The following is a 20,777-nucleotide window of genomic DNA, read 5'->3' on the forward strand; positions in this document are numbered from 1 at the left end:
AATTATGATGTTGCAGGTTTTATAACACCTGCTCTGTTCCTGATTCTTTACTGTACTTTATCGTTTCAGTATGGTAGAACAGGTATGTTAGTAGCCATTAGAGAACACCATTTGTGCAGAATTAACTTGTCAAAATATTGATTCTGGCCTTTGACTTCTGAATTTTAGTAACATTTAAAGTACAACTTGTTTTCTGGCTTCTCTGAATGAATGTCTTTGTATAGATGTAGCAGAGCAGGATGTTCCTTATTAATGATTGTGTAGTTGCATTAAGGTAAAAATCAGAACATTTCTGCTTTTTACTCAGAAGATGTTACTAGGTTTATGAATACTGTCCATTATTGTTGCTCATGTGATACTTTAAAGTCCCAACTCTCATTGGAATTTGAAAACAAAAGTACACTGGGGGTCAATTTCAGTTATGTTTCATATGTGACCAGTTAGGCTGTACCTAAAATCTTAAATGAGCTATCAGCTATTATGTATTGGCTTAAACTTGGGTTCAGTGTCAGAATTGGAGCAAACTCCTGTTTCATCTCATGTTACACATGTTAGTTAACTGACTGTTCAAATAGTGTGGTTTTCTTTGGATACTAAAGCCAAATTCTAATTGCACATACCTGTGTGATAGTGCGTTTTACAGGCTTAAACATTGTACTTACCTATCTTATTTTATATGCTTCCTATTTTATTATATGATCAGTGGCTCTTCCTGGGTTCTTTTGGGAAATGTCCTTAACATGAATTTAGGTATGCTTGTAGTTTCTTCTAGTGAACCAGAGCCTGTGGAGCAATTTCTGAAGCTGTCTCAAGAACAACATCGAATTCAGCATAGTAGTGAATACTTGTATCCCAAGTGGTTTATACCAAACACGCTCAAATACTATGTGTTACTGCATGATGTAAGCACAGGAGAAGAACAAAGGTGGGTCTTCTGCCTTCAGTGAATTTACAGATGAACTCTTTGACTGAAATGTTTGCATTTATAAATTCTGTTGAGATTAGACATAAAACAGGATCCATTAACTAATACGCTATTATTAAGGCAGATTTCATTAAGTATTATTTTTAGATCTACTTCTTGTTCATATAAAACGAAAAAAAAAATCAGTCTTAGCTTCTTGAGGTAGATGCTTGCTTTGCTAGCTGGCTGAACTAATTTTCAAGGATTCTCAGTTTCTCTCTTCCATAAATGACTGCTTTAAAAATAGGAGAGTTTTCCTTTTAATCCCTATGGGTAATAGTCTAAAATAGCTTGTTGCAGTACACACTTAGAATAGAACTGATACCAACAATTTGATGTCAAGACAGGGTAAATGTTGTTTTACTTTTTCAGAGCTGACTCCATTTATGAAGAAATGAAGCAGAGGTATGGAACTCAGGGTTGCTATTTGCTGAAAATAAATTCTCGGGTGTCTAATAGAGGAACAGATGAACAGATACCAGATCCTTGGAGTCAGTATCTTCAGAAAAACACTATCCAGAACCAGGTATTATAGTGTTCTAAAACCGATATGAGGTGTATATGAAGGCCTAGTTTAGTTGTGTTAAATTCTGCCTTAATACTATGTGTTTGACAGAATGGGTTAATAGGCAGTCAAGATATTTCTAACATAGCTATGACTTTTTGTGGGGACGTAAGTCTCCTCTCAAAGAACTGTGCTCTGTGCTACTTAAATGGACAGTAAGGAGCACTGAAATAATAGGCTTGTGATTTATGCACTGACAAAAGGTATCTGTGGTTTTTCTGGTAACTTCTTGCAGTCCAGTCTAGTCTGTCATCTGCTAAGAGGGCAAATTATAGTGTGTGTTAGCTTGAGTTCAATTTGCCATAAATGTCTGTATTTTTGGCTTAAGGACCGAAAAAATTCCTTCTTGGGTTTGCTTGTGACTGACCTGCAGTTCTAATTGCATCTGATTAAACAGTTTGTTTGTGAAATCATAGTTCTTTCCCAAATCTAGCTGGCACTTGGAAAGTCAAAACATCTTATATTCTGTAAGCTAAGAGGACCAGTAAGTAATGTTGTACCATAAACTAATTAGATCTTTTCCTTTTTCTACCCCACGTCAACTGTCCAACAGGGATGATATTTTTTTTTTGTACATGCTTGTTTGGGAATTGCTTTAGGGAGCATATTTTCACTGCTGTAGCCATTGCAGTGTAAGAGTTGGAGTTGCTTGCTTTAGTTGACAGTGAAGGTACTTGAGCAAGTCAGAAGATACTTGCTTCATTTGGTGAATATGACTTTCATCTCTGCAATAGGACAAGTTCTTAAAGCCTTGCAAACTACTTCAGAAATGAATATATGAACAAACATGCTTTCTTAATAATTGTTAACTGTTATTAAAGTTAACTACTGTTGACTGACTTTGTGTGCTGTAGTATTCTTAAAATTCTCACTATTTTTTTTTCTTCTGGCAGGATTGCTATGAAGATTGTCCTTATACTGTCATTTCAAACAAGAATACTGATCACTTGATATCAGATGGCTTAGACAGTGAAATGAAAGGTATTTCTATAACTTCTAGCAAAACATTGATGTGATAGTGTTTATACAGCTGTATCATGTCTTGGAAAGTAATCACTTGAGTGATTGGTTAGGGAATTCAAAGTAATAATTTTCTAAACGCTCAAAAGTATTGTAACCTGCTGTCCACAAAGAAAAATGCTGATCTACTGGATTGGTGGTAATTGGTAGATGTATCTTTAATGAAATGGCTGTTGATGTATTGGGCTCATCTTTTGTAAGATTAAACGTACTGTCTGCAGACTGTGACAACTGATGAAAAGTAACATAGGATTAAATGTTTAATTTTCATCATAATAAAAATTCTGGTTTGTGTGCTTTGTAGCTTAGAAGCTGAGGGTTTTTTTCTTCCTTGTTTTTAGTTTTAAATCTGGAAAAGACAGAGTAATGACTTACAGAGTCTGTTGTCTGGAGGAACTTGCCTTGCAGTTGAGCTTGTACACGGCAGAGGACAGTAAATGAAACTGAGTGCAAATTAATGCATGGCATTTTAAATTCTTTCTTTTTTTTAAGGCAGCTGTGTAGGATTCAGATGAGAAGCATCATCACATGAGGAAGAAGTGGAGGTAACTCCACACTGGCTGGCCTGACTCAGCCCAGATCCTTCCTACCTGACTTGAAAGGCACAGGGAGACCTAGTGTTTGTAGGAGAGCCTGCAGTTGCCTAACAGAGCATCTTTCTAGGGCCTTACAGCCCAGATGTATCCTGCAGGCTGCTGTTTGAACTTCACATCCCCAGCTTTACATTTCCTGAGTAAAGTCCATCAAGGATTTGCTTTCACATCTCAGTGGTAGCTAGGGCCAGATAAAGCATGCTAATTCTCTTATTTCCTTTCTATATAAGAGAACTATTTAAGTCTTTCAGTAAAATGGTGTCTTGGTTGGGGATAGCTAGGTGCAGTAGTGGTCAGCAGCCCTTCTTGCTGAACTAAGAGGACTCCAGAGGAGGTGGTTTTATGTCATGATTGCTTGGAAGGTCATGGAAAATTAATTTGGTTTTTTTAACCTTAAAACAAACAGAAGAGTGAATGGATCCAATAAAGCCATTGTAGTAATTGCCACATTTTCAACTTTTATTGAATATTTGATTTTTGAATTTTGAGTGAATATTTGATTTTAATGTTTTCATAATTTTCCTTAACTGCTGTTGATACTAGTCAGCATACTTGGGGATTCTTTGCACTGTAACTGAGAAACAAAAACATACATATTTAGCCACACTGTAGTTCCTGAGATTCTCTGAGTCTTCTGAAGAATTTCAGAAGTGCTGTAATACTCAGACAGTGCTCTGCTGCTGTTTGCTCGGCATTGATCTGTAGTGCAAAATAATTGGTGAATAGCTTTGCTTAACAGAGTTCTAAGTAAAGGGAACTTTTAAAATAGGTTAATAAAAACGATGTCTAAAACCCAAAATTTTATACTTACTGGGGTTTTTGTTTCAATCTTTCAATAGATGGCCTGTCAAATAACTTTAAGACTCACCCCCTTCAACTGGATCATCCCAGCGGCAGTTTGGATAGCACTGATTACGTGAAGGCTACTGCATCATTGCAAGACTCAAAGAAATCAAATTCTGGAACACCTCATGGTGCTTGTTTAACACTCACAGATCACGATCGAATTAGACAGTTCATACAGGAATTCACATTTAGGGGACTTTTGCCACATATAGAGAAGACAATTCGGCAACTTAATGATCAGGTCAGTTTACTCTTAAATGTGCCGTAATAAGAAAAAACAGTTGGGGTATAAATCCAGTTAACCAAAAATCTGTTTTGAAATTATTACTTCCTTTTGCATCTAATGATTCAATGATCTTATTAAAACCTATAAATTTAAAAGAAATAACTGAAGTTACCATACTCGATTTGTCTTAAAAAAACCAATTTGTATCAACAGCGCTTCAGTGCAAGGTGGCTTCATGGTGAAAGCCTGTCTGAACTGTTATCAGGGATATCTGTCCTTGCTCCTAAAATCTTAACATTTTATACTTCTGGATGGTTGTGGCATGGGGAACAAAATATCCTTTTTGTGTTTCAACATTAGAACATATAACTAAAGTTAAGAAATGTATTTTCATCAATAATTGTCTGCAGAAAAGCTGCATACTTAAATTGCTGCTTCTTGACATGGGGAAAAATGCATGGATAACCTAAATCATGCAATTCTGGTTTAGCCTCAGCAGTTTTTGCAACTGAATAGTCTTCTCCCAAACTAGGATTTTTTTTTGGCCCATGTTAAGCCAAGGACATGCATTAAAGTTCTTTCCATCATAGTAAGGACCTTTCTTTTAGTGTTTCACATGGTCTTAAACAGCTGGAGATGGATTGACTTACAGCAGTACAATACAATTACTGTATTTAGCATTAGACTTGGACCTGAATATCAGTCTGTTATCTGAACTCTGTATTTTGACTGAATTGTCTGTTCAGGCTATAGTTTTAAGTATTGAGGGGGTTTGATATTAAATATCGTATGTTGTAAGGAACCCTCCCTGAATTGACTTTGGGAGTTTGCATATGCCAACTGTGATTACATTTGGAAAATTTTATGAAGAAACATGAAAAAAGTGCATACTTAGTAGCAAACAGCCTTACCATTAGAAATGTAGTAATACATTCCTAGTCATGGTAAGAAAAGCATGATGCTACAATTTTAAAAATTATCTTTAAAAAGAGATGTAGTTTCCCTTAGATCTTGGGAATGGTAGTTCCCTCTGGAAGTTGCCTTGTTAGTGGAAATTATCTAAAAGAATAAAGTTGTGTAGCCTTGCTTGCAGGTATGACTAGTACCCTTGACGCTTGAAATGAGTGTTCACAATGTGGTAAAGTTTTATGTGGGTAGTGGTGGGGAGAATGTTCTCTCTTGAAGTGTGTACTTACTCTAGATTTTAGGCTGGACTAATAACAGAAATGAGATATTGTGTTAGATTTCAGATATATCAAATGTTTCAGGTTTTAGGATTGAGAAGTCTGCAGTTTATAGCAACAGTAATGAACCTCTGAAATAGAATAAATATATGGATTACAACTTCTGTTTCAGTTAGTGATTCATTCTCAAGGAATGTTCTCTTGGTTATTTTATTGTATATTTTTGTTTTAAGGAAAAAACAGAATTTAGGAAGCCTTAATGAAGCTTGTGTTTTTATATTAGTTTAACTTATATTAGTACATCTCTTGCAATGAATGTAGTCCTCTAATTCAGTGTCTTTTTGCAGTTAATATCCAGGAAAGGCTTGAGTCGGTCGCTGTTTTCTGCTACTAAAAAATGGTTTAGTGGCAGCAAGGTTCCAGAGAAGAGTATAAATGAATTGAAGAATACTTCTGGTTTGCTGTAAGTAATTTCAATCCTTACCTTTAGATCTAAACTGAAATTGTACTTCTCTTCTGGGGAGGGGAAGTCTGTGTTTATTTGGTAGTCTGCAAAATTAACTAAATCAGCAATATTGTACGAGTTTAATTGGAAAAATAATAAAAAGTACTATGCCTAAACATGTACAATGAAGGAGTAGGAGAGCTTAAAGAATAGGGTGATAAAAGAAACTGTTTACAGAGCCATCTTCCTGTTACATTTACAGTGAAGATTTTGAAGTTAAAAAAAATGTACATTTTTAAGAGTAATAGTAACAAAAAGGAGCTACGGTCTGCGGCGAGGGATTTTTTAGATTAGTGCAAGCTCTTTTCTTGTTTAAGCCAAACACCATGTATAGGTTGTTTTGTTTACATAACTATGTAGTTTACTGCAGTTGAGTATTAAGGATACTGCTTTTGCAAGTATGCTTGAGAAGTAAATTAGGGGGAATTTCATACTTTTTGCACATGTATTTTACACTAAAACCAGTTTTTTAATTTTATCAGAATATTGATTCTGTATGCTTTGTAATCTCTCTCTATGAATGAGGATGTATAATCATGAAAAGTGTTCTCTTCAACTGTCTTACCTTAGCCATATAAATAGTTCTTGGACGTTACCTATCCAAAGTTAATGTCCCTGATACTTACAGCTTTAAATTAGTATGTTGTATGTCTTTGGATTCGTAATCAAAACATTGTTGATTTCAGCTTCCTGTATGGAACTTTTAAGCATCATTTGCTTCTTACAAAGTTTGACTAACAAGTGGTTGTGAAAATGTATTTGATCTTCACTGAGATGATTTGTGTATATTTGACTAACCAAAAGTTAGACTGATGCTTGCAGAGGACGGTTACTTGCCTAGCATTTTCACATAAGGCATAGTTTTTAGAGGATTTTTTTTTTTTCAAGAGAAATGGTGAGAAATAACTACACCTAGGTGAACAGTTCAAAGTCTTATTTTATTACCTTCTTATATAGCTCTATTTAGCTCTAACAATCTTATTAAGCAGTTTCAGTGATAGCCTCATATTTTTTTTAGTATTTCTTGGCTATGAGGAATGCTTGCTTTGAATGTTAGTGGAACAGTGAGTCTTGTTAATTGGAAAGTAGGGTGTGAAACCAAGTTTCATGTGGCAGAAAGAAAGCAGCTTCACTTTTACCTGTGTTTTTGGGTAAGGCTGAAGCAATGCAGTTTTTATTCCTACTTTATGAATAGAAATTAAGATGAGAGGGGACGACTTTATAGAGCATGTCTTGCTCTATTTATTGAAATCATGACTTTGAATTTAAATATTTGTATTTATAGGTATCCACCAGAAGCACCAGAGCTTCAAATCCGGAAAATGGCAGACTTGTGCTTTTTGGTGCAGCACTATGAACTTGCATATAGCTGTTACCATACAGCAAAGAAAGACTTCTTAAATGATCAGGCAATGCTTTATGCAGCTGGAGCACTGGTTGGTACTTCACATAACATAGACATTCTGTGAACTTTTCCTAATAATCTCTAATATTTGTCTGAAGGTAACAAAATGCAATCTCTTCTTTCCACCTCCAGATTTATAAGGGGCTTGCCAAATTTAGTGAATACCTTTATCAAATCCTAAAGTGTTCTAAAATCTAATGGCTGCTGTTTTATGAAGGGAATAAAGGTGTGAATAAAAATTGAGGAGTTAATTCTTAAAATGTAAAATATGGAAAGGGAATGCCTAGATACCTAGAACGCAACCTCCAGCAAAATGGATCTTTAAACTTGTAGTCTGATAACTCAAAACCAAGTGTGAAACAACTTTATAGTATCTCTTTTAGACTTTGGCAAAATACTTATTTGCCAGCAAGTCAAGACTACGTCACTACAAATACAGTATTGTACCATTTTTTTTGTCAAGACTCTTGAGGTATACAATTTGAGTATATCAATGCTGAACTTCAATGTAAACACATACTCATTCATTAATTTCTCTTGAGACTGAAGGTATGTGTGACTAAATTTTCAACAAGATAAATGGAATCACTGAGGAAAAATAAGCTTGTTTTAACAATTTTTAGAAACTATTTTGTAAACTTTGGTTAATTTGATAAAATTTGAAACTGAACTTTGTAGAACTATGGAAGCATTCTTGTACACTGTGTCATCTTGATGCAAAACCTTTACATAAATGTGTATTTTTGCAGTATAGACAGTTGCTCTGCATTTGGTTAATCTAAAAAGTTATCTTAGCTTCTTGATGAACAGTTTGTAGAGGTCTTAATTATGATTTTTTTTGCAACCTAGAAGTCTTAGTTTTTACTTACTGCAGAAAAACTGTGCTATCCTACCTTCACCCCATAAGGAAAGAAATAAAATTTCAGAGTGCATGTTTACTAGAATTTCCTTGGAAGCTGAGAAGGTAACTTCATTTAAACAAAACAGAAAACGGTCCATCTTAAAATAGATGGTAGTGCAGCTTTATCAGAAGGATTGTTTCTGCAGTAGGAAACTATCTCTTGGACTCAAAGAAGTACTGAATCAATGCTTCTGCATGATGTTAAGGGTACCATCAACTGAAAACACTTCTGTGAGTGTGTATAACTCTCTACTGTCTGATTAATTACAAGTAGAGCCATAAATAGGCTATTGTATTAAATCTTTTATCAGTTACAGTGTCTTGGGTACACTTTTATATGCTAGTAACTGATTGGACAAAGATCTTGATCTAGAAGCTGTTGAAATGTGTTCCTTAGCATTTTGAGGTTTACAATTTGTTGAAAGAACTACAGTGACAGTACAGAATTTCTCTTGTAGGAAATGGCAGCAGTATCAGCTTTTCTTCAGCCTGGAGCTCCTAGGCCATATCCTGCTCATTATATGGAAACAGCAATTCAGACCTATCGAGATATCTGCAAGTATGTTGCCTACTTTTATACTGACCCACTGAAAGTTGGAAGACCTGGTGGTTTAACTTTCTTCCTCTGCACAGTGATAGTGCCAGATGCAAAAATTATCATAATTCTGTGATATTTTAGTCAAGAGTAAGATATGTTAGTTTATCTAGGATAACATGGAAGGGGGTCTATGCTGTTCTTAACAGAGTGCTTATTAAACTTTTGTATTGGATTTACCTGCTAAGATTTTGGTAGTGTGGTAGCTACAGAGATGGCTTCTGTGAGAAGACAGCAGGAGCTGCCCCCTCCATGTTGGACAGAGCCACTTTTCACCCAGCTCTAAAATGGTCCTGCTGTTGCTCAAAGCTGAGCCTGTCAGCAATGCTGGTGGTGCTTCTGTGATAACATACTTCAGGGTAAAATTTGCTGTGCAGCAGCTGTGAGAGAGGAGTGAGAAAATGAGAGAATCAGCCTTGTAAGACACCAAGGTTGGTGAGGAAGGGTGGGGAGAAGGTGCTTCCCTGCAGCCTGTGGAGAAGACTGGTGAAAAAGCTTGTCCCCCTGCAGTCCATGGAGGACTGCAATGGAGCAGAGGATGCACGCTGCAGCCCATGGAGGACCCAGTGCCAGAGAAGGTGGATGTGCTCTGAAGGAAACAGCTGCCTGTGAAAAGCCTTTGCCCGGATAAGGTTTCTGGCAGCAGCTGTGACCCATGGAGAACCCACACTGGAACAGTCTGTTCTTGAAGGACTGTACCCCATGGAAAGGACCAATGCTGTTATCTGTGGGTGGGACCCCATGCCAGAGTAGGGGAAGAGAATGAGGAGGAAGGAGTAGTGGAGATGAAATATTATGAACTGACCACAATTGCTTTTCCCTGTCTCCCTGCCCCACTTGGGGTGAGGAGGAGGTAGAAGTGTTGGGAATGATGTTGAACCTGGGAAGGAGGAGTCAGGGGAAGGTGTTTTAGTGTTTTTTTTTTTTTTTCATTTATCACTATCCTATTCTGTTATTAATTGGCAATAAATTAATTTAATCTTCCCCAAACCACATCTGTTTTGCCTGTGACTGTAATGGGTGAGTGATGTCCCTGTCCTTAGCACATGAGCTTTTTAGTCTGATTTTTCTCCCCATCTTGCTGAGGGAGTGTGATAGAACAGTTTGGTGGGCACCTGATACCCACTAAAGTCAACCCAGTGCAATTTGTTTCTGGTGGCTGAACTTCTCATTTATCAGGTAATTTAGGAGGTTGGGTCATTTGTAGCTGGCATTTTTATAAATACAGTACTGTCCTCAGAAATGCTCTGTGGCTTTGACTTCTAAAAAGCTGCAGTTATAGTAGGATAGGACACTTAATGTGTCAATCTACATGTGGTGGTTTTGCAAGGAATGAACTTTAATATCTTTTAACAATAAAGAACAATGTAAGACTGATGCAATATGGTGAAAATTTGTGAAATCTGAGGTGAAAAGTTTTCCATGGTTTAGTTCAATAAATATATATTAATACGCTTATGTTTTTGCTTTAGGAACATGGTTCTGGCTGAACGCTGTGTGCTGCTTAGTGCTGAAATCTTAAAAAGTCAAAGCAAATATTCAGAGGCAGCTGCTCTTCTGATTCGTCTAACCAGTGAGGTAAAACACTTAGTAGTTTTTTCCACTCTTGCCTTCCCCCTGTTTGTTTCTTTAACCAAACACTTCTGGGTTACGTTCTGATTCTCGTCTTATGATATTTTCTAGCCAAATGTAGTAAATGAGCTGGTATAAAGCATGAAATGAACTAAAATATTTACACTGCAAGTAAAGAAACTAGTACTGTTTTTCTTTTTAGTCAAGTGACTTGCTTGACTTCTTTAAACATGCTAAATGTGCCATTATTATCTTTGGCTTTATAACTAATTTTCTTTGACATCTGCTTAGCTCTTGTATGACATACTTGCAGTTTGACCTCATGGGTTAAAAGTATTGGCATGGCTTGTCAGAGCTATAATGGATACTATCCCACATATAATCAGAAGTTCTCTGTAGTTTAAACAACGAAGGTATTACTGTAGCTCAGCTGTTACGAATCATTAGAATCTCACTGTGGAAGTGAAAGCTAGCCTGAACACTTCTGTAATATTAATTGGTGGAAATTAAGCATGGAATTAGCTTCTAACACCCCAGAAAGTGTCTTGCTTGAAAAATACTGAAACGAATGTAATACCAGTAATAGTATAGCATCTTCTGTGTAACTTGGAGGACAGTTGAACTGGCAGTTAGTTCTGGCTTTGTGGCCAGCTGCACCAAATGTGATGCTTCTGAGACTTTTCCTGGGACAGATTAAGCATTGAAAAAATTTGCTTAGTTCTGGAAGCTTCTCCCTCAAGTGACATTGTAGCTTCATTCTTGCCCTTTCAACTTAAACTTGCTACCAAAATTTATGTAAGCAGAAGTTAATTAAGCAAGAAATTTAAATACTATGGGCTACGCACAATCATTCTACAACTTAAAAATTATATGTAGTATGCTTGTGGTTCCTTTGGGCAGTTGCAAGAAAAATCTTCACAGGATAATATATAGGTGTCTCAGGAGTATATTTATAGTCCAGACACATAATTAGACATCACTGATAGCATGGAGTTCGGTTGTGGTAAAATCAAGTAGAGTCTGTTGTGATTGGTTAAAGTAATACAGCTGTGTCTTGGCATGAGAAGTGGGTAATAGCAAGAAATTCTGCATTATTAAGAAATCCTGGTTCTTGTAATACAAATTCACTAAGTTCCATTGTTCCCTCTAGTTTTCCTTCATCCTGTTAAAAGCTCTTAGTTTTTGTTTCTAGACCTAATATCTGCAGGGAGAGGGAGGGGAAAAGATAGCAGGGTCCTTCACAGATAATAAGTGTTAGAAACTAGCCTGAGTACCAGAAAAAGCAGAAAATACTACTCTTTTTCACTCATACTGGAACAGGTTGATATAGAAATCTCTCCACTGGAGAAAAAAAGAAAAAAACCAGCATGTTTCATATTGAACATCATACACGTAACAAAGTGAAAAATGCTTTTAGTCTTATTTTCTTGTATATGCACACTTATACATATAATATTTGTATATAAAAGAATCATCAACTTCACAGCACTGTTAGAACTGACTGTTCCTGTTAGCATTAAAGCAAGGCCACTGTTATCGTTATGTTTTTTATTAAACTCTGAGGCTAATTCTCCTTTTTGCTTTTAAATAGGATTCAGATCTTCGCAGTGCACTTCTGTTGGAGCAGGCAGCCCATTGCTTTATAAACATGAAAAGTCCCATGGTTAGAAAGTTTGCATTTCATATGATATTGGCTGGCCATAGGTTTAGTAAAGCAGGCCAGGTAAGTATTATCTTTCTGCCTGGAAAACATGCCTGGTATTTGATACTTTGAAAAACATGTTAAGTATGTTGTTAGTCTGGAAAAAGATGCTTGGCTTCTGACACTTTTTTTTGTCAGAAATACTCAGCTCGTGTTCTGAAAATGACTTCTACACTGCTCAGCTTGGTCTTCTGGATAATGCTGAAGGTCACTGATCTGATACGTGTTTTCATTTCTGGGTCTTAATTTTATACACAGTAAAATACAAGGGGTTTTTAGGTAAAGGAGTATTTTTTTGCTGTTGAGATGAATGAGTTACAGGAGTTAGGGATTTGTTACACTCTTAATTTATTAGAATAATAGCAAAATTTAGATACCTGTTTTTCCTGGTGCCTTAACCACATGCTTTTTAGTGGAGGTGCAGGTGTGTGAACAGTTACTACAAGACAACTAAAGCATTTCTTTATGGCTGTTTAGACTTAAGTAGCAAGTTAACCGATATAAATCAGACTGGTTTTACTTCCATTCGCATCCCTGTGTAGGTAGTTCTGTGTTAAATAGTTTGTTGGACATAACTTCTATGCTTTATTTCTGCCCCAGTTGTGGGATAGACTCTCTATAGATAGCTTGTGCTTGATTCCTGCAGAGGTTAGTCACCAGAATTCAGTTTTGGGGCTGTTCTTGAATACAGGCAACTTCAGCTTATTGATAAGTTACAAACCTGTGATAGAAGTAAATTTGTATTGCAAACCAGTAATACAGGAGAACCCTCCCCCCCCGAAGACCACAGGACTTTGTTTCAGACAGAATTCTGATGGTTGGGGAGTGAGGGGTGTGGTTCTCCCACCTCACCCAATCTTGGTTTTATGATGCTGGTAAGGACCAAAGGAAGTATTGTTGTATTCTTGGCTTCTGTATTTAAAATCACAGATGTGAAGAACAGTAGGAGTATTCCCCCCACCCTTTGTTTTCTTCATGCACTAGTTTCCCTGTCTATTGTATAGTACAATACAGTACTGACAGGGAGCTATCGATCAAAGGGTTTTTTCATTTGTTCTTTTATATCTCACTCCTTTGCCTGGAAAAGTACATGCATTTTGTAAAGCTTTGACTTTGTCTTCATGTAACAGCTCTTGTCGTTTACGTCTAATTCTTGTAGGGATTCTGATTTTCAAGGAATGCTTTTTCAGTGTTAGAGGAAATGTAGGTTATCTTTTTTCCTTAGAGGCACCAAAATATTAAATGCTAATGAAGACAAGTTAGCCAGGCTGCTCAACTGCATACTGTAATACCATATTTTACTGTCAGGAATAATCTGCTGATGTTAAGGATTTATGCTTGTACTCTCCTGCCATCACCATACCAATTTGAACACATCTTAAATTTTTTCTCATTACTGCTGTAAATGAGGGAATGCTGTTCCCTTTTTTAGAAGCTGAGACTTGCCTGTACAGTGAATGCCTATGCAGATGTTCAATACCTGGACTTGGGATTGAATGCCCAGGTCCTGATGTCTGTACAGGAAAGGAACTGAAGCTGATTGGGAGCAGAGCATCTATCTCCCAATGGCTGATGCGATTTGGTATTTTTTGTCTTGTATATACTGTAGGGCTATATTCTGTCAGTTAGCTTGGCATGGATTTTTTTTGTCCCAAGTATGTCTACTGAACAACAGTTGACTGGAAGTGTCACACTGAAAGTTCAGTTACAGAAGTGAAAAGTAATGTGTTAAATCTAGTTTATGTCCTGAGGCTTGGCAGTAGTGCTCTGTAGACTTTAGCAGTCAGTCTTAAAGCAACATAGAACACTTTTTTAAAAGTAGTCTTTTCTTGTTATTTGCTTTTTTAACTTACTGCCCGTTACACTAGTCTTTGAAAACATGAATTTAATCTGCAGGCTAGACGCTGTACTGTAGCAACCAGCACTTCTGTGCTTAGATTAATGTTGACCAGATGCTATGAGGTATAGTTCTGCAAACATTACACTTAGCATAGTTGAGGGTGGTGGTAAAAACTTCAGTAACTTTTCTGACTCACTGTTCAGTCTTCCTTATATTAGTGAGTGGTTAATGGGATTATTTGAGATATTAACTTGTTTGTTGTTTTGTGGTGGTTTTTTTTTTTTTCTTTCAGAAGAAACATGCCTTACGTTGCTACTGTCAAGCCATGCAGGTTTACAAAGGGAAAGGCTGGTCTCTTGCAGAAGACCATATTAACTTCACTATTGGTCGCCAGTCCTTCACGCTTCGTCAGCTTGACAATGCTGTGTCTGCCTTCAGGCATATTTTGATCAATGATAGTAAACAACCTCCAGCTCAGCAAGGAGCTTTTTTAAGAGAATATCTTTATGTTTATAAGGTAAATGACTTCTCATTGTCTTTATTCTTTGAGTAATCAGTAATTTTCTATTAAGTCATTAAATGATTTTTCTGTCGTACCTGCTTCTTCCAGGTTTTTTTTTAATCTAATTGATGTGTTTATTTTTTACTTTAGGCTTTAAAAAAACCAAATATGCTGCATCTCCTGTGTGTATTAAGTGTAATTACACTGATGGGTATCAGTGTGACACTGTTTTTATTACAGTGAAATGAACGCTTCCTTTTGAGGGTTATAGCTGAATTGCATCTTGTGATAGTTCAGTTTCTTTTAGAGGAAGCGGATCTGTTTTGTTTTGATGAATTTATAATGATTTTTCAGGCTTTTGATAATAAATGTTTAATAAAGACTAGGTAGCTCTGTTACGTTTTCTGGTATTATAAAGTACTCCCTATCTATGTTGTAGTGCATTCTTTAATATGGGTTTTTATAGATCAAGTGATTCATGTTGGCTGTAAATCCATGAGTGATTCTGGGTTGTAGCATACCATGTACATTATGGGGTGGTTTTGCAGCTGTGTAGTTAGTTAATGTGTTTTAAAGCTTGCAAACAGAATTTCTGTGGTGTTTACGAGTTACGGTAAACCTTACTCAAGACTAGTGTTTGAGTCCACAGCTCAGCTGTGGTGAGGGTCTTGTGTAATGGTGGTGGTGTAGTGAACATAGTTTATCAAATTCTGAGTTACAGTCAAGCTTTGCATCAAATTAAGCTTGTAACAGCCACGCAGTCACAATAGTGATTAGAGTGCTGGATTAAAATAATTATTCTCCTTTTTCCATAATGTTTTCATGAACTTTTAAACTTACTGAAGAATAGTACTTCAAGACTGTCAAAGGAGAGGAAATTATCAAAACAATTGAAATTATTCATTCCATCTTAAAAATACTACCTGTTCAAACACTGAGTCCTTGTAACTTGGTATTATTCAATCATTGGTAAGGTACAGCATGGACATCATGTATTTGCATAATAGCATGCCACTGTTTTCTTCCTTTGCTCCAGAACGTAACCCAGCTATCACCTGATGGTCCCTTACCACAGCTTCCTTTACCATATATTAACAGCTCAGCAACCCGTGTTTTCTTTGGGCATGATAGAAGACCGGCAGAAGGTTAGAAAAATTTATGTAAACAGATTGAAATCCCTTATTGCACCAAAATATATGCAAGAGTTGGTGTAACTTTAAAAAAAATCATCTATCATTATGTAAAGCTAATGTGACAAGGTAGCTTCTTGAATAAGATTTCAAAAGCAGAGCTTAAGCTTAGTATACACTCGCTAGATGTTTTCAGATTTTCTGTGTAAATATGAAGTCCTCATATGCAGATGTGCTGACTTCCACTATTTTTCATAGCTGGAAACCTTCAGTGCAAGTCTAATGAACTTCATGAAAGGGATTATTAATGCTTTAGCAAATGCTAGACGCTAGTGCCAATGCTAGAAACTAGATTTATAGTTAACTTTCTCTTGAATTAAATGTTTGAAACGCTGTGATTCCTGAATGTAAAGTAAGCTGAGTGGAAGTTCTTATGTAAACCAAAGCTGTAGTGTTGGACTGCAGTCTGTCATAAAAGTAAAAATAATCTGTAAACTGTGTTTATTACATGCTAAAATCTTGGAATTCCACAATTTGCAAATAGAAGTATACTCAAATTATTCTCAGTATTGTTTTCCATGTGTGTCTTTCAAAGTATCTTGTAATTCACTGATGTAAATCAGTTGTAACGTAAAAATGACAGTGACTGAGAACTTAAAATATTTTAGCAATAGTTACCAAATTGCCAGTGCAGCCCTCTTGCAACTGTTGCATGCCACTGTTCTCACCTGCTAAGATTGCCTTACTTGTACTAGGTGAAAAGCAGGCAGCTACACATGTAAGTCTGGATCAGGAGTATGACTCGGAATCATCACAACAGTGGAAGGAACTTGAGGAGCAGGTTGTTTCTGTGATAAATAAAGGAATAATACCTTCGAACTTTCAAGCAACACAATTCTGTTTAAATCGCTACACAGATAACTCCAGATTTCCACTTGCTGTGATAGAAGGTAAAGTTAAGATTTATACACTCCAGAATAAAGTGAGTTAGATAAATTTGTACAATATTTCCTCTGTTATTGTAGATTTAAACCAGTGTTCTTGTGCAAGTTGTTTGCGCAAGAGTGCTTTGATTTAGGAGAACCTTCAGATTGTGGTGGGGATAAACTGTTGCCATTATTTTCTTGCATTTTTTTAATAGAACCAATAACTGTAGAAGTGTCCTTCCGAAACCCTCTAAAAGTTCCACTTCTTTTGACTGACCTTTCATTGCTGTGGAAGTTTCAGCCTAAAGACTTCAATACAAAGCATGATGGAGAAACGAAAGAGCTGGTAAGGAAAGCTTCACCCTTTTTCAGCCAAAACCAAACAGCTACAGTTATGGAGTATACATTAAGTCTTCAAAATTCTGTAGTATGAAAACAGCTGGTTTAAGTGTAAGTTGGGAAAAAAAAAGTAGTTACTGAATTTCTTTATGCATCATTTAGGTTTTCCTAGATCCATAGGTTATGAAGAGCCAAGTTAACAAATGTTACAGTAATGAATATTATAAAGTTTAATGTGAAACAAAATACTTCCAACACTTCATTGTATGTGTAGTACATTTATTTTGAGTCACACTATTCTTGACCAGCAGAAATTACTTGTAATGTCAATAGGTATATTATCAAATACCACCTTCTGACTGGAGCTACTGAATGTAGTGAAATGTGTGTTCTGAAAAACTGTGCTGGTATGACATAGGAACATCTTGGTATCTCAATCAAAAGAAAAATGAAGATTTATTTTATTAAAAAAAATAATGTTTTGAATACTTCAGATACTTTAGATGAACTACTTACTACTGTTTAATTAAACACTTCAACTAATACTGCCAAAACTTTCCTCTGAAGGACTGTTCTTACATTCATAATTTTAAGGTTTTAATTTACTATCATATTCAGTATTAGAACATACTTCTTAGTAATTTAGTTTCCTGGCAAAAGGCATTTGGAACATAGTGATCTTTAAAGGTGCTGTAAGTTTTTGCCACAGTTATAAACATGGTTTCACGTAACTAAGTCTCAAGGATTGCCATATGCTTTCCCTTCTGTTCTGAACTGCTACTTTAATGATATGATAAATACTTTCGTGAGTATCAGTGAAATTGATTGGAAATGGTTCCAATTTATAGTGGTAAATCTTAAATTTCTCTCAAGTAAATGGTTGCTGAGCTCTCTAGCGGCTTCTTTAAACCAGAAAGCCTGAGAAACTGGGCATATGGCACCTACTGGTCCTAACTGCAGTTTGAAAGTGTTTGAGGAAAAAAGCCTATGAATTTAGGAAAGATGTGGAAAGTAATATTTATGGCACTTTTTCTGCCAAGGAATAATAATATCTGAAAAGTTATTTCTTCTTTTCAGGGAATATGTGATGATGGTATGATAGGAACTGAAGCAATAGCAGAATTTCTAATTAATAGTGAGGAGACAAAAGTGGTAAGTACTATACTTTGTTTTAAAAATAGTATTTTCAGTGTTGAACCTCTAGGGTGGAGTTCAGACTTGTTATGATCTGAACTTCCCGCTAAACTTGCAGAAGACATTACTGACATAGGAAGTACTGGAACTTCTGAATCTCATCAGTGTATATAAATATCTGAAGGGAGGATGTGACAGGACAAGAGTCAGTGGACACAAACTGAAACACAGGAGGCTCCATCTGAACATCAGGAAATGCCTTTTGTTTTTTGCTGTGGTGGTGACTGGGCAGCTTGTGCCCAGTGCTCAGAGAGACTGTGGAGTCTCCATCAGTGGAGATATTAAAAGCCATTTGGACATGGTCCTGGGCAGCTGGCTCTAGGTGGCCCTATTTGAGCAGGCAAGTTGGACAAGATGTTCTCCAGGGGTCCTTTCCAGCTTCAACCATTCTGCAATTCTGCCTCTGTTAAAGTTCATTTTGGTTACAATTTAGGTTTCTTTTCTAATGGAATGAGCATCTCTCAGCTGTGGACTGGTTTGGTAAGTTCTGTGTATATGAACTTAACAGTAAACGACCTGTAGTTATTGTATGCAGTTACATCTGGCACAACTATAAAGTAAACATAGCTGTGAATGTCTTTTAGCAGTTGGACACTTAAATGTAATAATACTTTTTTCTAGTAGCAACAACAACAAAAATTTAACATATCTCCACAGGCAAGACTAAAGCTCTTTCCCCATCAAACAGGGGAGCTACATATTCTGGGAGTCGTTTATAATCTTGGCACTGTTCAGGGTGCTGTGACATTAGATGGGATAGATCCTTCTATTGGATTACAGACAGGTGAGTGCATTATTCCCTTAAGTTGTGTGTCCTGGGAAGGGAGGGACGTGGCTTCTGCGGAATAGAACTAAATTCTAGTGTTTAATTTTTGACTATCATAATGCAAAGCATTCCTTCAGATAAGGATGTAGAAAAAAGGGAAACTGGAACAGGAGAAGAATTAATTGGCACCTGTAAGAATCCCGTGAGCAAGGAAGTAACCTCTGCCAAACTGATACTTACTGTTGGTTTTAAATCTGGAAATTCTGAAACCATTAAAAAAAAATCTATATTTAAATATTCCATCTGTGCTATGTTATATCTCTATCAACTTTCATTGATTCTTTTGCCATTGTTTTTTCTTCTGGGTCTTCTTGCTTCATTAGCTTTCAACTTTTGTCTAAATGTTGCACTGAACTTCTTCACTTAAATTCCCAAATATAAATTTGGCTGATAGAATTTTTTTTTATCATTGTGACTTTATTTTGATTCTTTCCTTTATGTTAACATATAAATGGCTTGTTAATTGCATGTCACTTGATCTGGTTTGAGTCATTTATCTGAAACTGATGCTCATAGGGAAAATTTAGTTGTTGGATGAAATGAGGATTGAAGCACATGTTTGAAAGTGTCAAAAAGAATGAATAAATAACGAAGCTTGTTTAGCTATCTATGAACTGGAAACCTTTGGGATAAAAATCTTGTGGAGAGTCCTGGCCTGTCTTTGAAGGAAATAAAAACCTTTTGGGTGACTTTTCCAGCTTGGCAGAAATTGAGAAAGGAAATAAATACATCACCTTTATGCTCCATGTATGCGCCTTTCCCCCTACCCTCACCATCTGTCAAACTATTAAAGGGTAGAGTAAGTCCACAACAGTGGGTAACTGTCTGTCTGAACTTGTAATAGCAATGTGGTATGTGTGACAGTAAGCTTTGAATAGTTCTTTGTCAGTGATGCTGCTTAATCAGTGAACACTGCATGTGCCCAGTGATTTTTGAGATTGGATAGGGAGCTTTGGATCACTTCTCAGAAAAAAGTTAGGAACTACTTTGGAAGTTTTTTGTTTTGGTTTGGTTTTTTTTAATAATTTTTTTCAGGAAAGTTTGTCTCCAATGGGTTATCTGTAAGAGGACGACAAGATTTAGAAATCCAAGGGCCTCGACTTAATAACACAAAAGAAGAAAAAACGTCTATTAAATATGGACCTGATCGACGTTTAGATCCCATTATTACAGACGAAATGCCTTTGTTGGAGGTACGTAGCTACTTTCTATTGACAGTTTTGAGCAAATAGCTGAATCCAGAGCTTATATATATATATATATATAAATGTAATTCTGACAATGAAGTCTTAGATTGTCTTAATGCCTAAATTTCTCCAGTTAATTTTTAATCTGTCAGTTGCAAATCTGTGTTTTGCAACTTGTGTTTAGACAGTTGTCAATAGCTTTTTGTAGCCAAATTTCAAGGTGAGGGAAAACAGGCAAAACTTTTTTTTTTATGCTTGCTTGCCATTGATCTAGAATAGTTCTTTAAGTTGGCTAATTAAAACACAATGGTTTTCCTTGTTAAGGCAATTAAAATGGTATGACTAGCTGGTTAATGACAACACTGTATAGAATAGACTATTTCAGTTGGAAAGGATTTACAGTGGTCTTGTAATCCAGCTGCCTGACCAATTCAGGGCTGACCAAAAGTTAAAGCATGTTAAGTTCCCTGTCCAAATGCCTCTTAAACACTGACAGGCTTGGGACATTGACCACCTCTCTAGGAAGCCTGTTCCAGTGTTTGACCACCCTCTCAGTAAAGAAATGCTTCCTAATGTCCAATCTAAATGTCCCCTGGAGCAACTTTTAGGCCTTCCCAGTGTTCTATCACTGGATACCAGGGAGAAGAGATCATCACCTCCCTCTCCACTTTGCTCAGGAAAGCTGTAGAGAGCAATACAGTTGGTGGCTGTTTTCATGTGCATTTGTTACTGGGCTCAATGTTCAGGTTTTTCTT

The 20,777-nt window shown here is 36.4% G+C and overlaps 1 protein-coding gene across 4 annotated transcripts in view; it reads left to right on the plus strand.

Annotated features, from left to right (window-relative positions):
• The window catches only part of TRAPPC8 (trafficking protein particle complex subunit 8), a 51,367-nt gene that overhangs the window by 12,810 nt on the left and 17,780 nt on the right, over window positions 1-20,777 (plus strand). For all 4 annotated transcript variants that reach the window (XM_033001093.2, XM_033001094.2, XM_033001095.2 and 1 more), the window contains 16 exons: window positions 751-925; window positions 1,337-1,490; window positions 2,423-2,510; window positions 3,982-4,229; window positions 5,746-5,861; window positions 7,189-7,339; window positions 8,668-8,768; window positions 10,277-10,382; window positions 11,968-12,099; window positions 14,211-14,435; window positions 15,457-15,565; window positions 16,306-16,500; window positions 16,692-16,822; window positions 17,893-17,967; window positions 18,667-18,793; window positions 19,871-20,028. In XM_033001093.2, the coding sequence (XP_032856984.2) occupies window positions 751-925; window positions 1,337-1,490; window positions 2,423-2,510; window positions 3,982-4,229; window positions 5,746-5,861; window positions 7,189-7,339; window positions 8,668-8,768; window positions 10,277-10,382; window positions 11,968-12,099; window positions 14,211-14,435; window positions 15,457-15,565; window positions 16,306-16,500; window positions 16,692-16,822; window positions 17,893-17,967; window positions 18,667-18,793; window positions 19,871-20,028 (2,291 nt within the window). The remainder of the gene's footprint in view (window positions 1-750; window positions 926-1,336; window positions 1,491-2,422; window positions 2,511-3,981; window positions 4,230-5,745; window positions 5,862-7,188; window positions 7,340-8,667; window positions 8,769-10,276; window positions 10,383-11,967; window positions 12,100-14,210; window positions 14,436-15,456; window positions 15,566-16,305; window positions 16,501-16,691; window positions 16,823-17,892; window positions 17,968-18,666; window positions 18,794-19,870; window positions 20,029-20,777) is intronic.

The sequence above is a fragment of the Tyto alba genome, unplaced genomic scaffold (assembly GCF_018691265.1).
Source record: "Tyto alba isolate M040663 unplaced genomic scaffold, T.alba_DEE_v4.0 Super-Scaffold_27, whole genome shotgun sequence".
Taxonomy (NCBI): domain Eukaryota; kingdom Metazoa; phylum Chordata; class Aves; order Strigiformes; family Tytonidae; genus Tyto; species Tyto alba.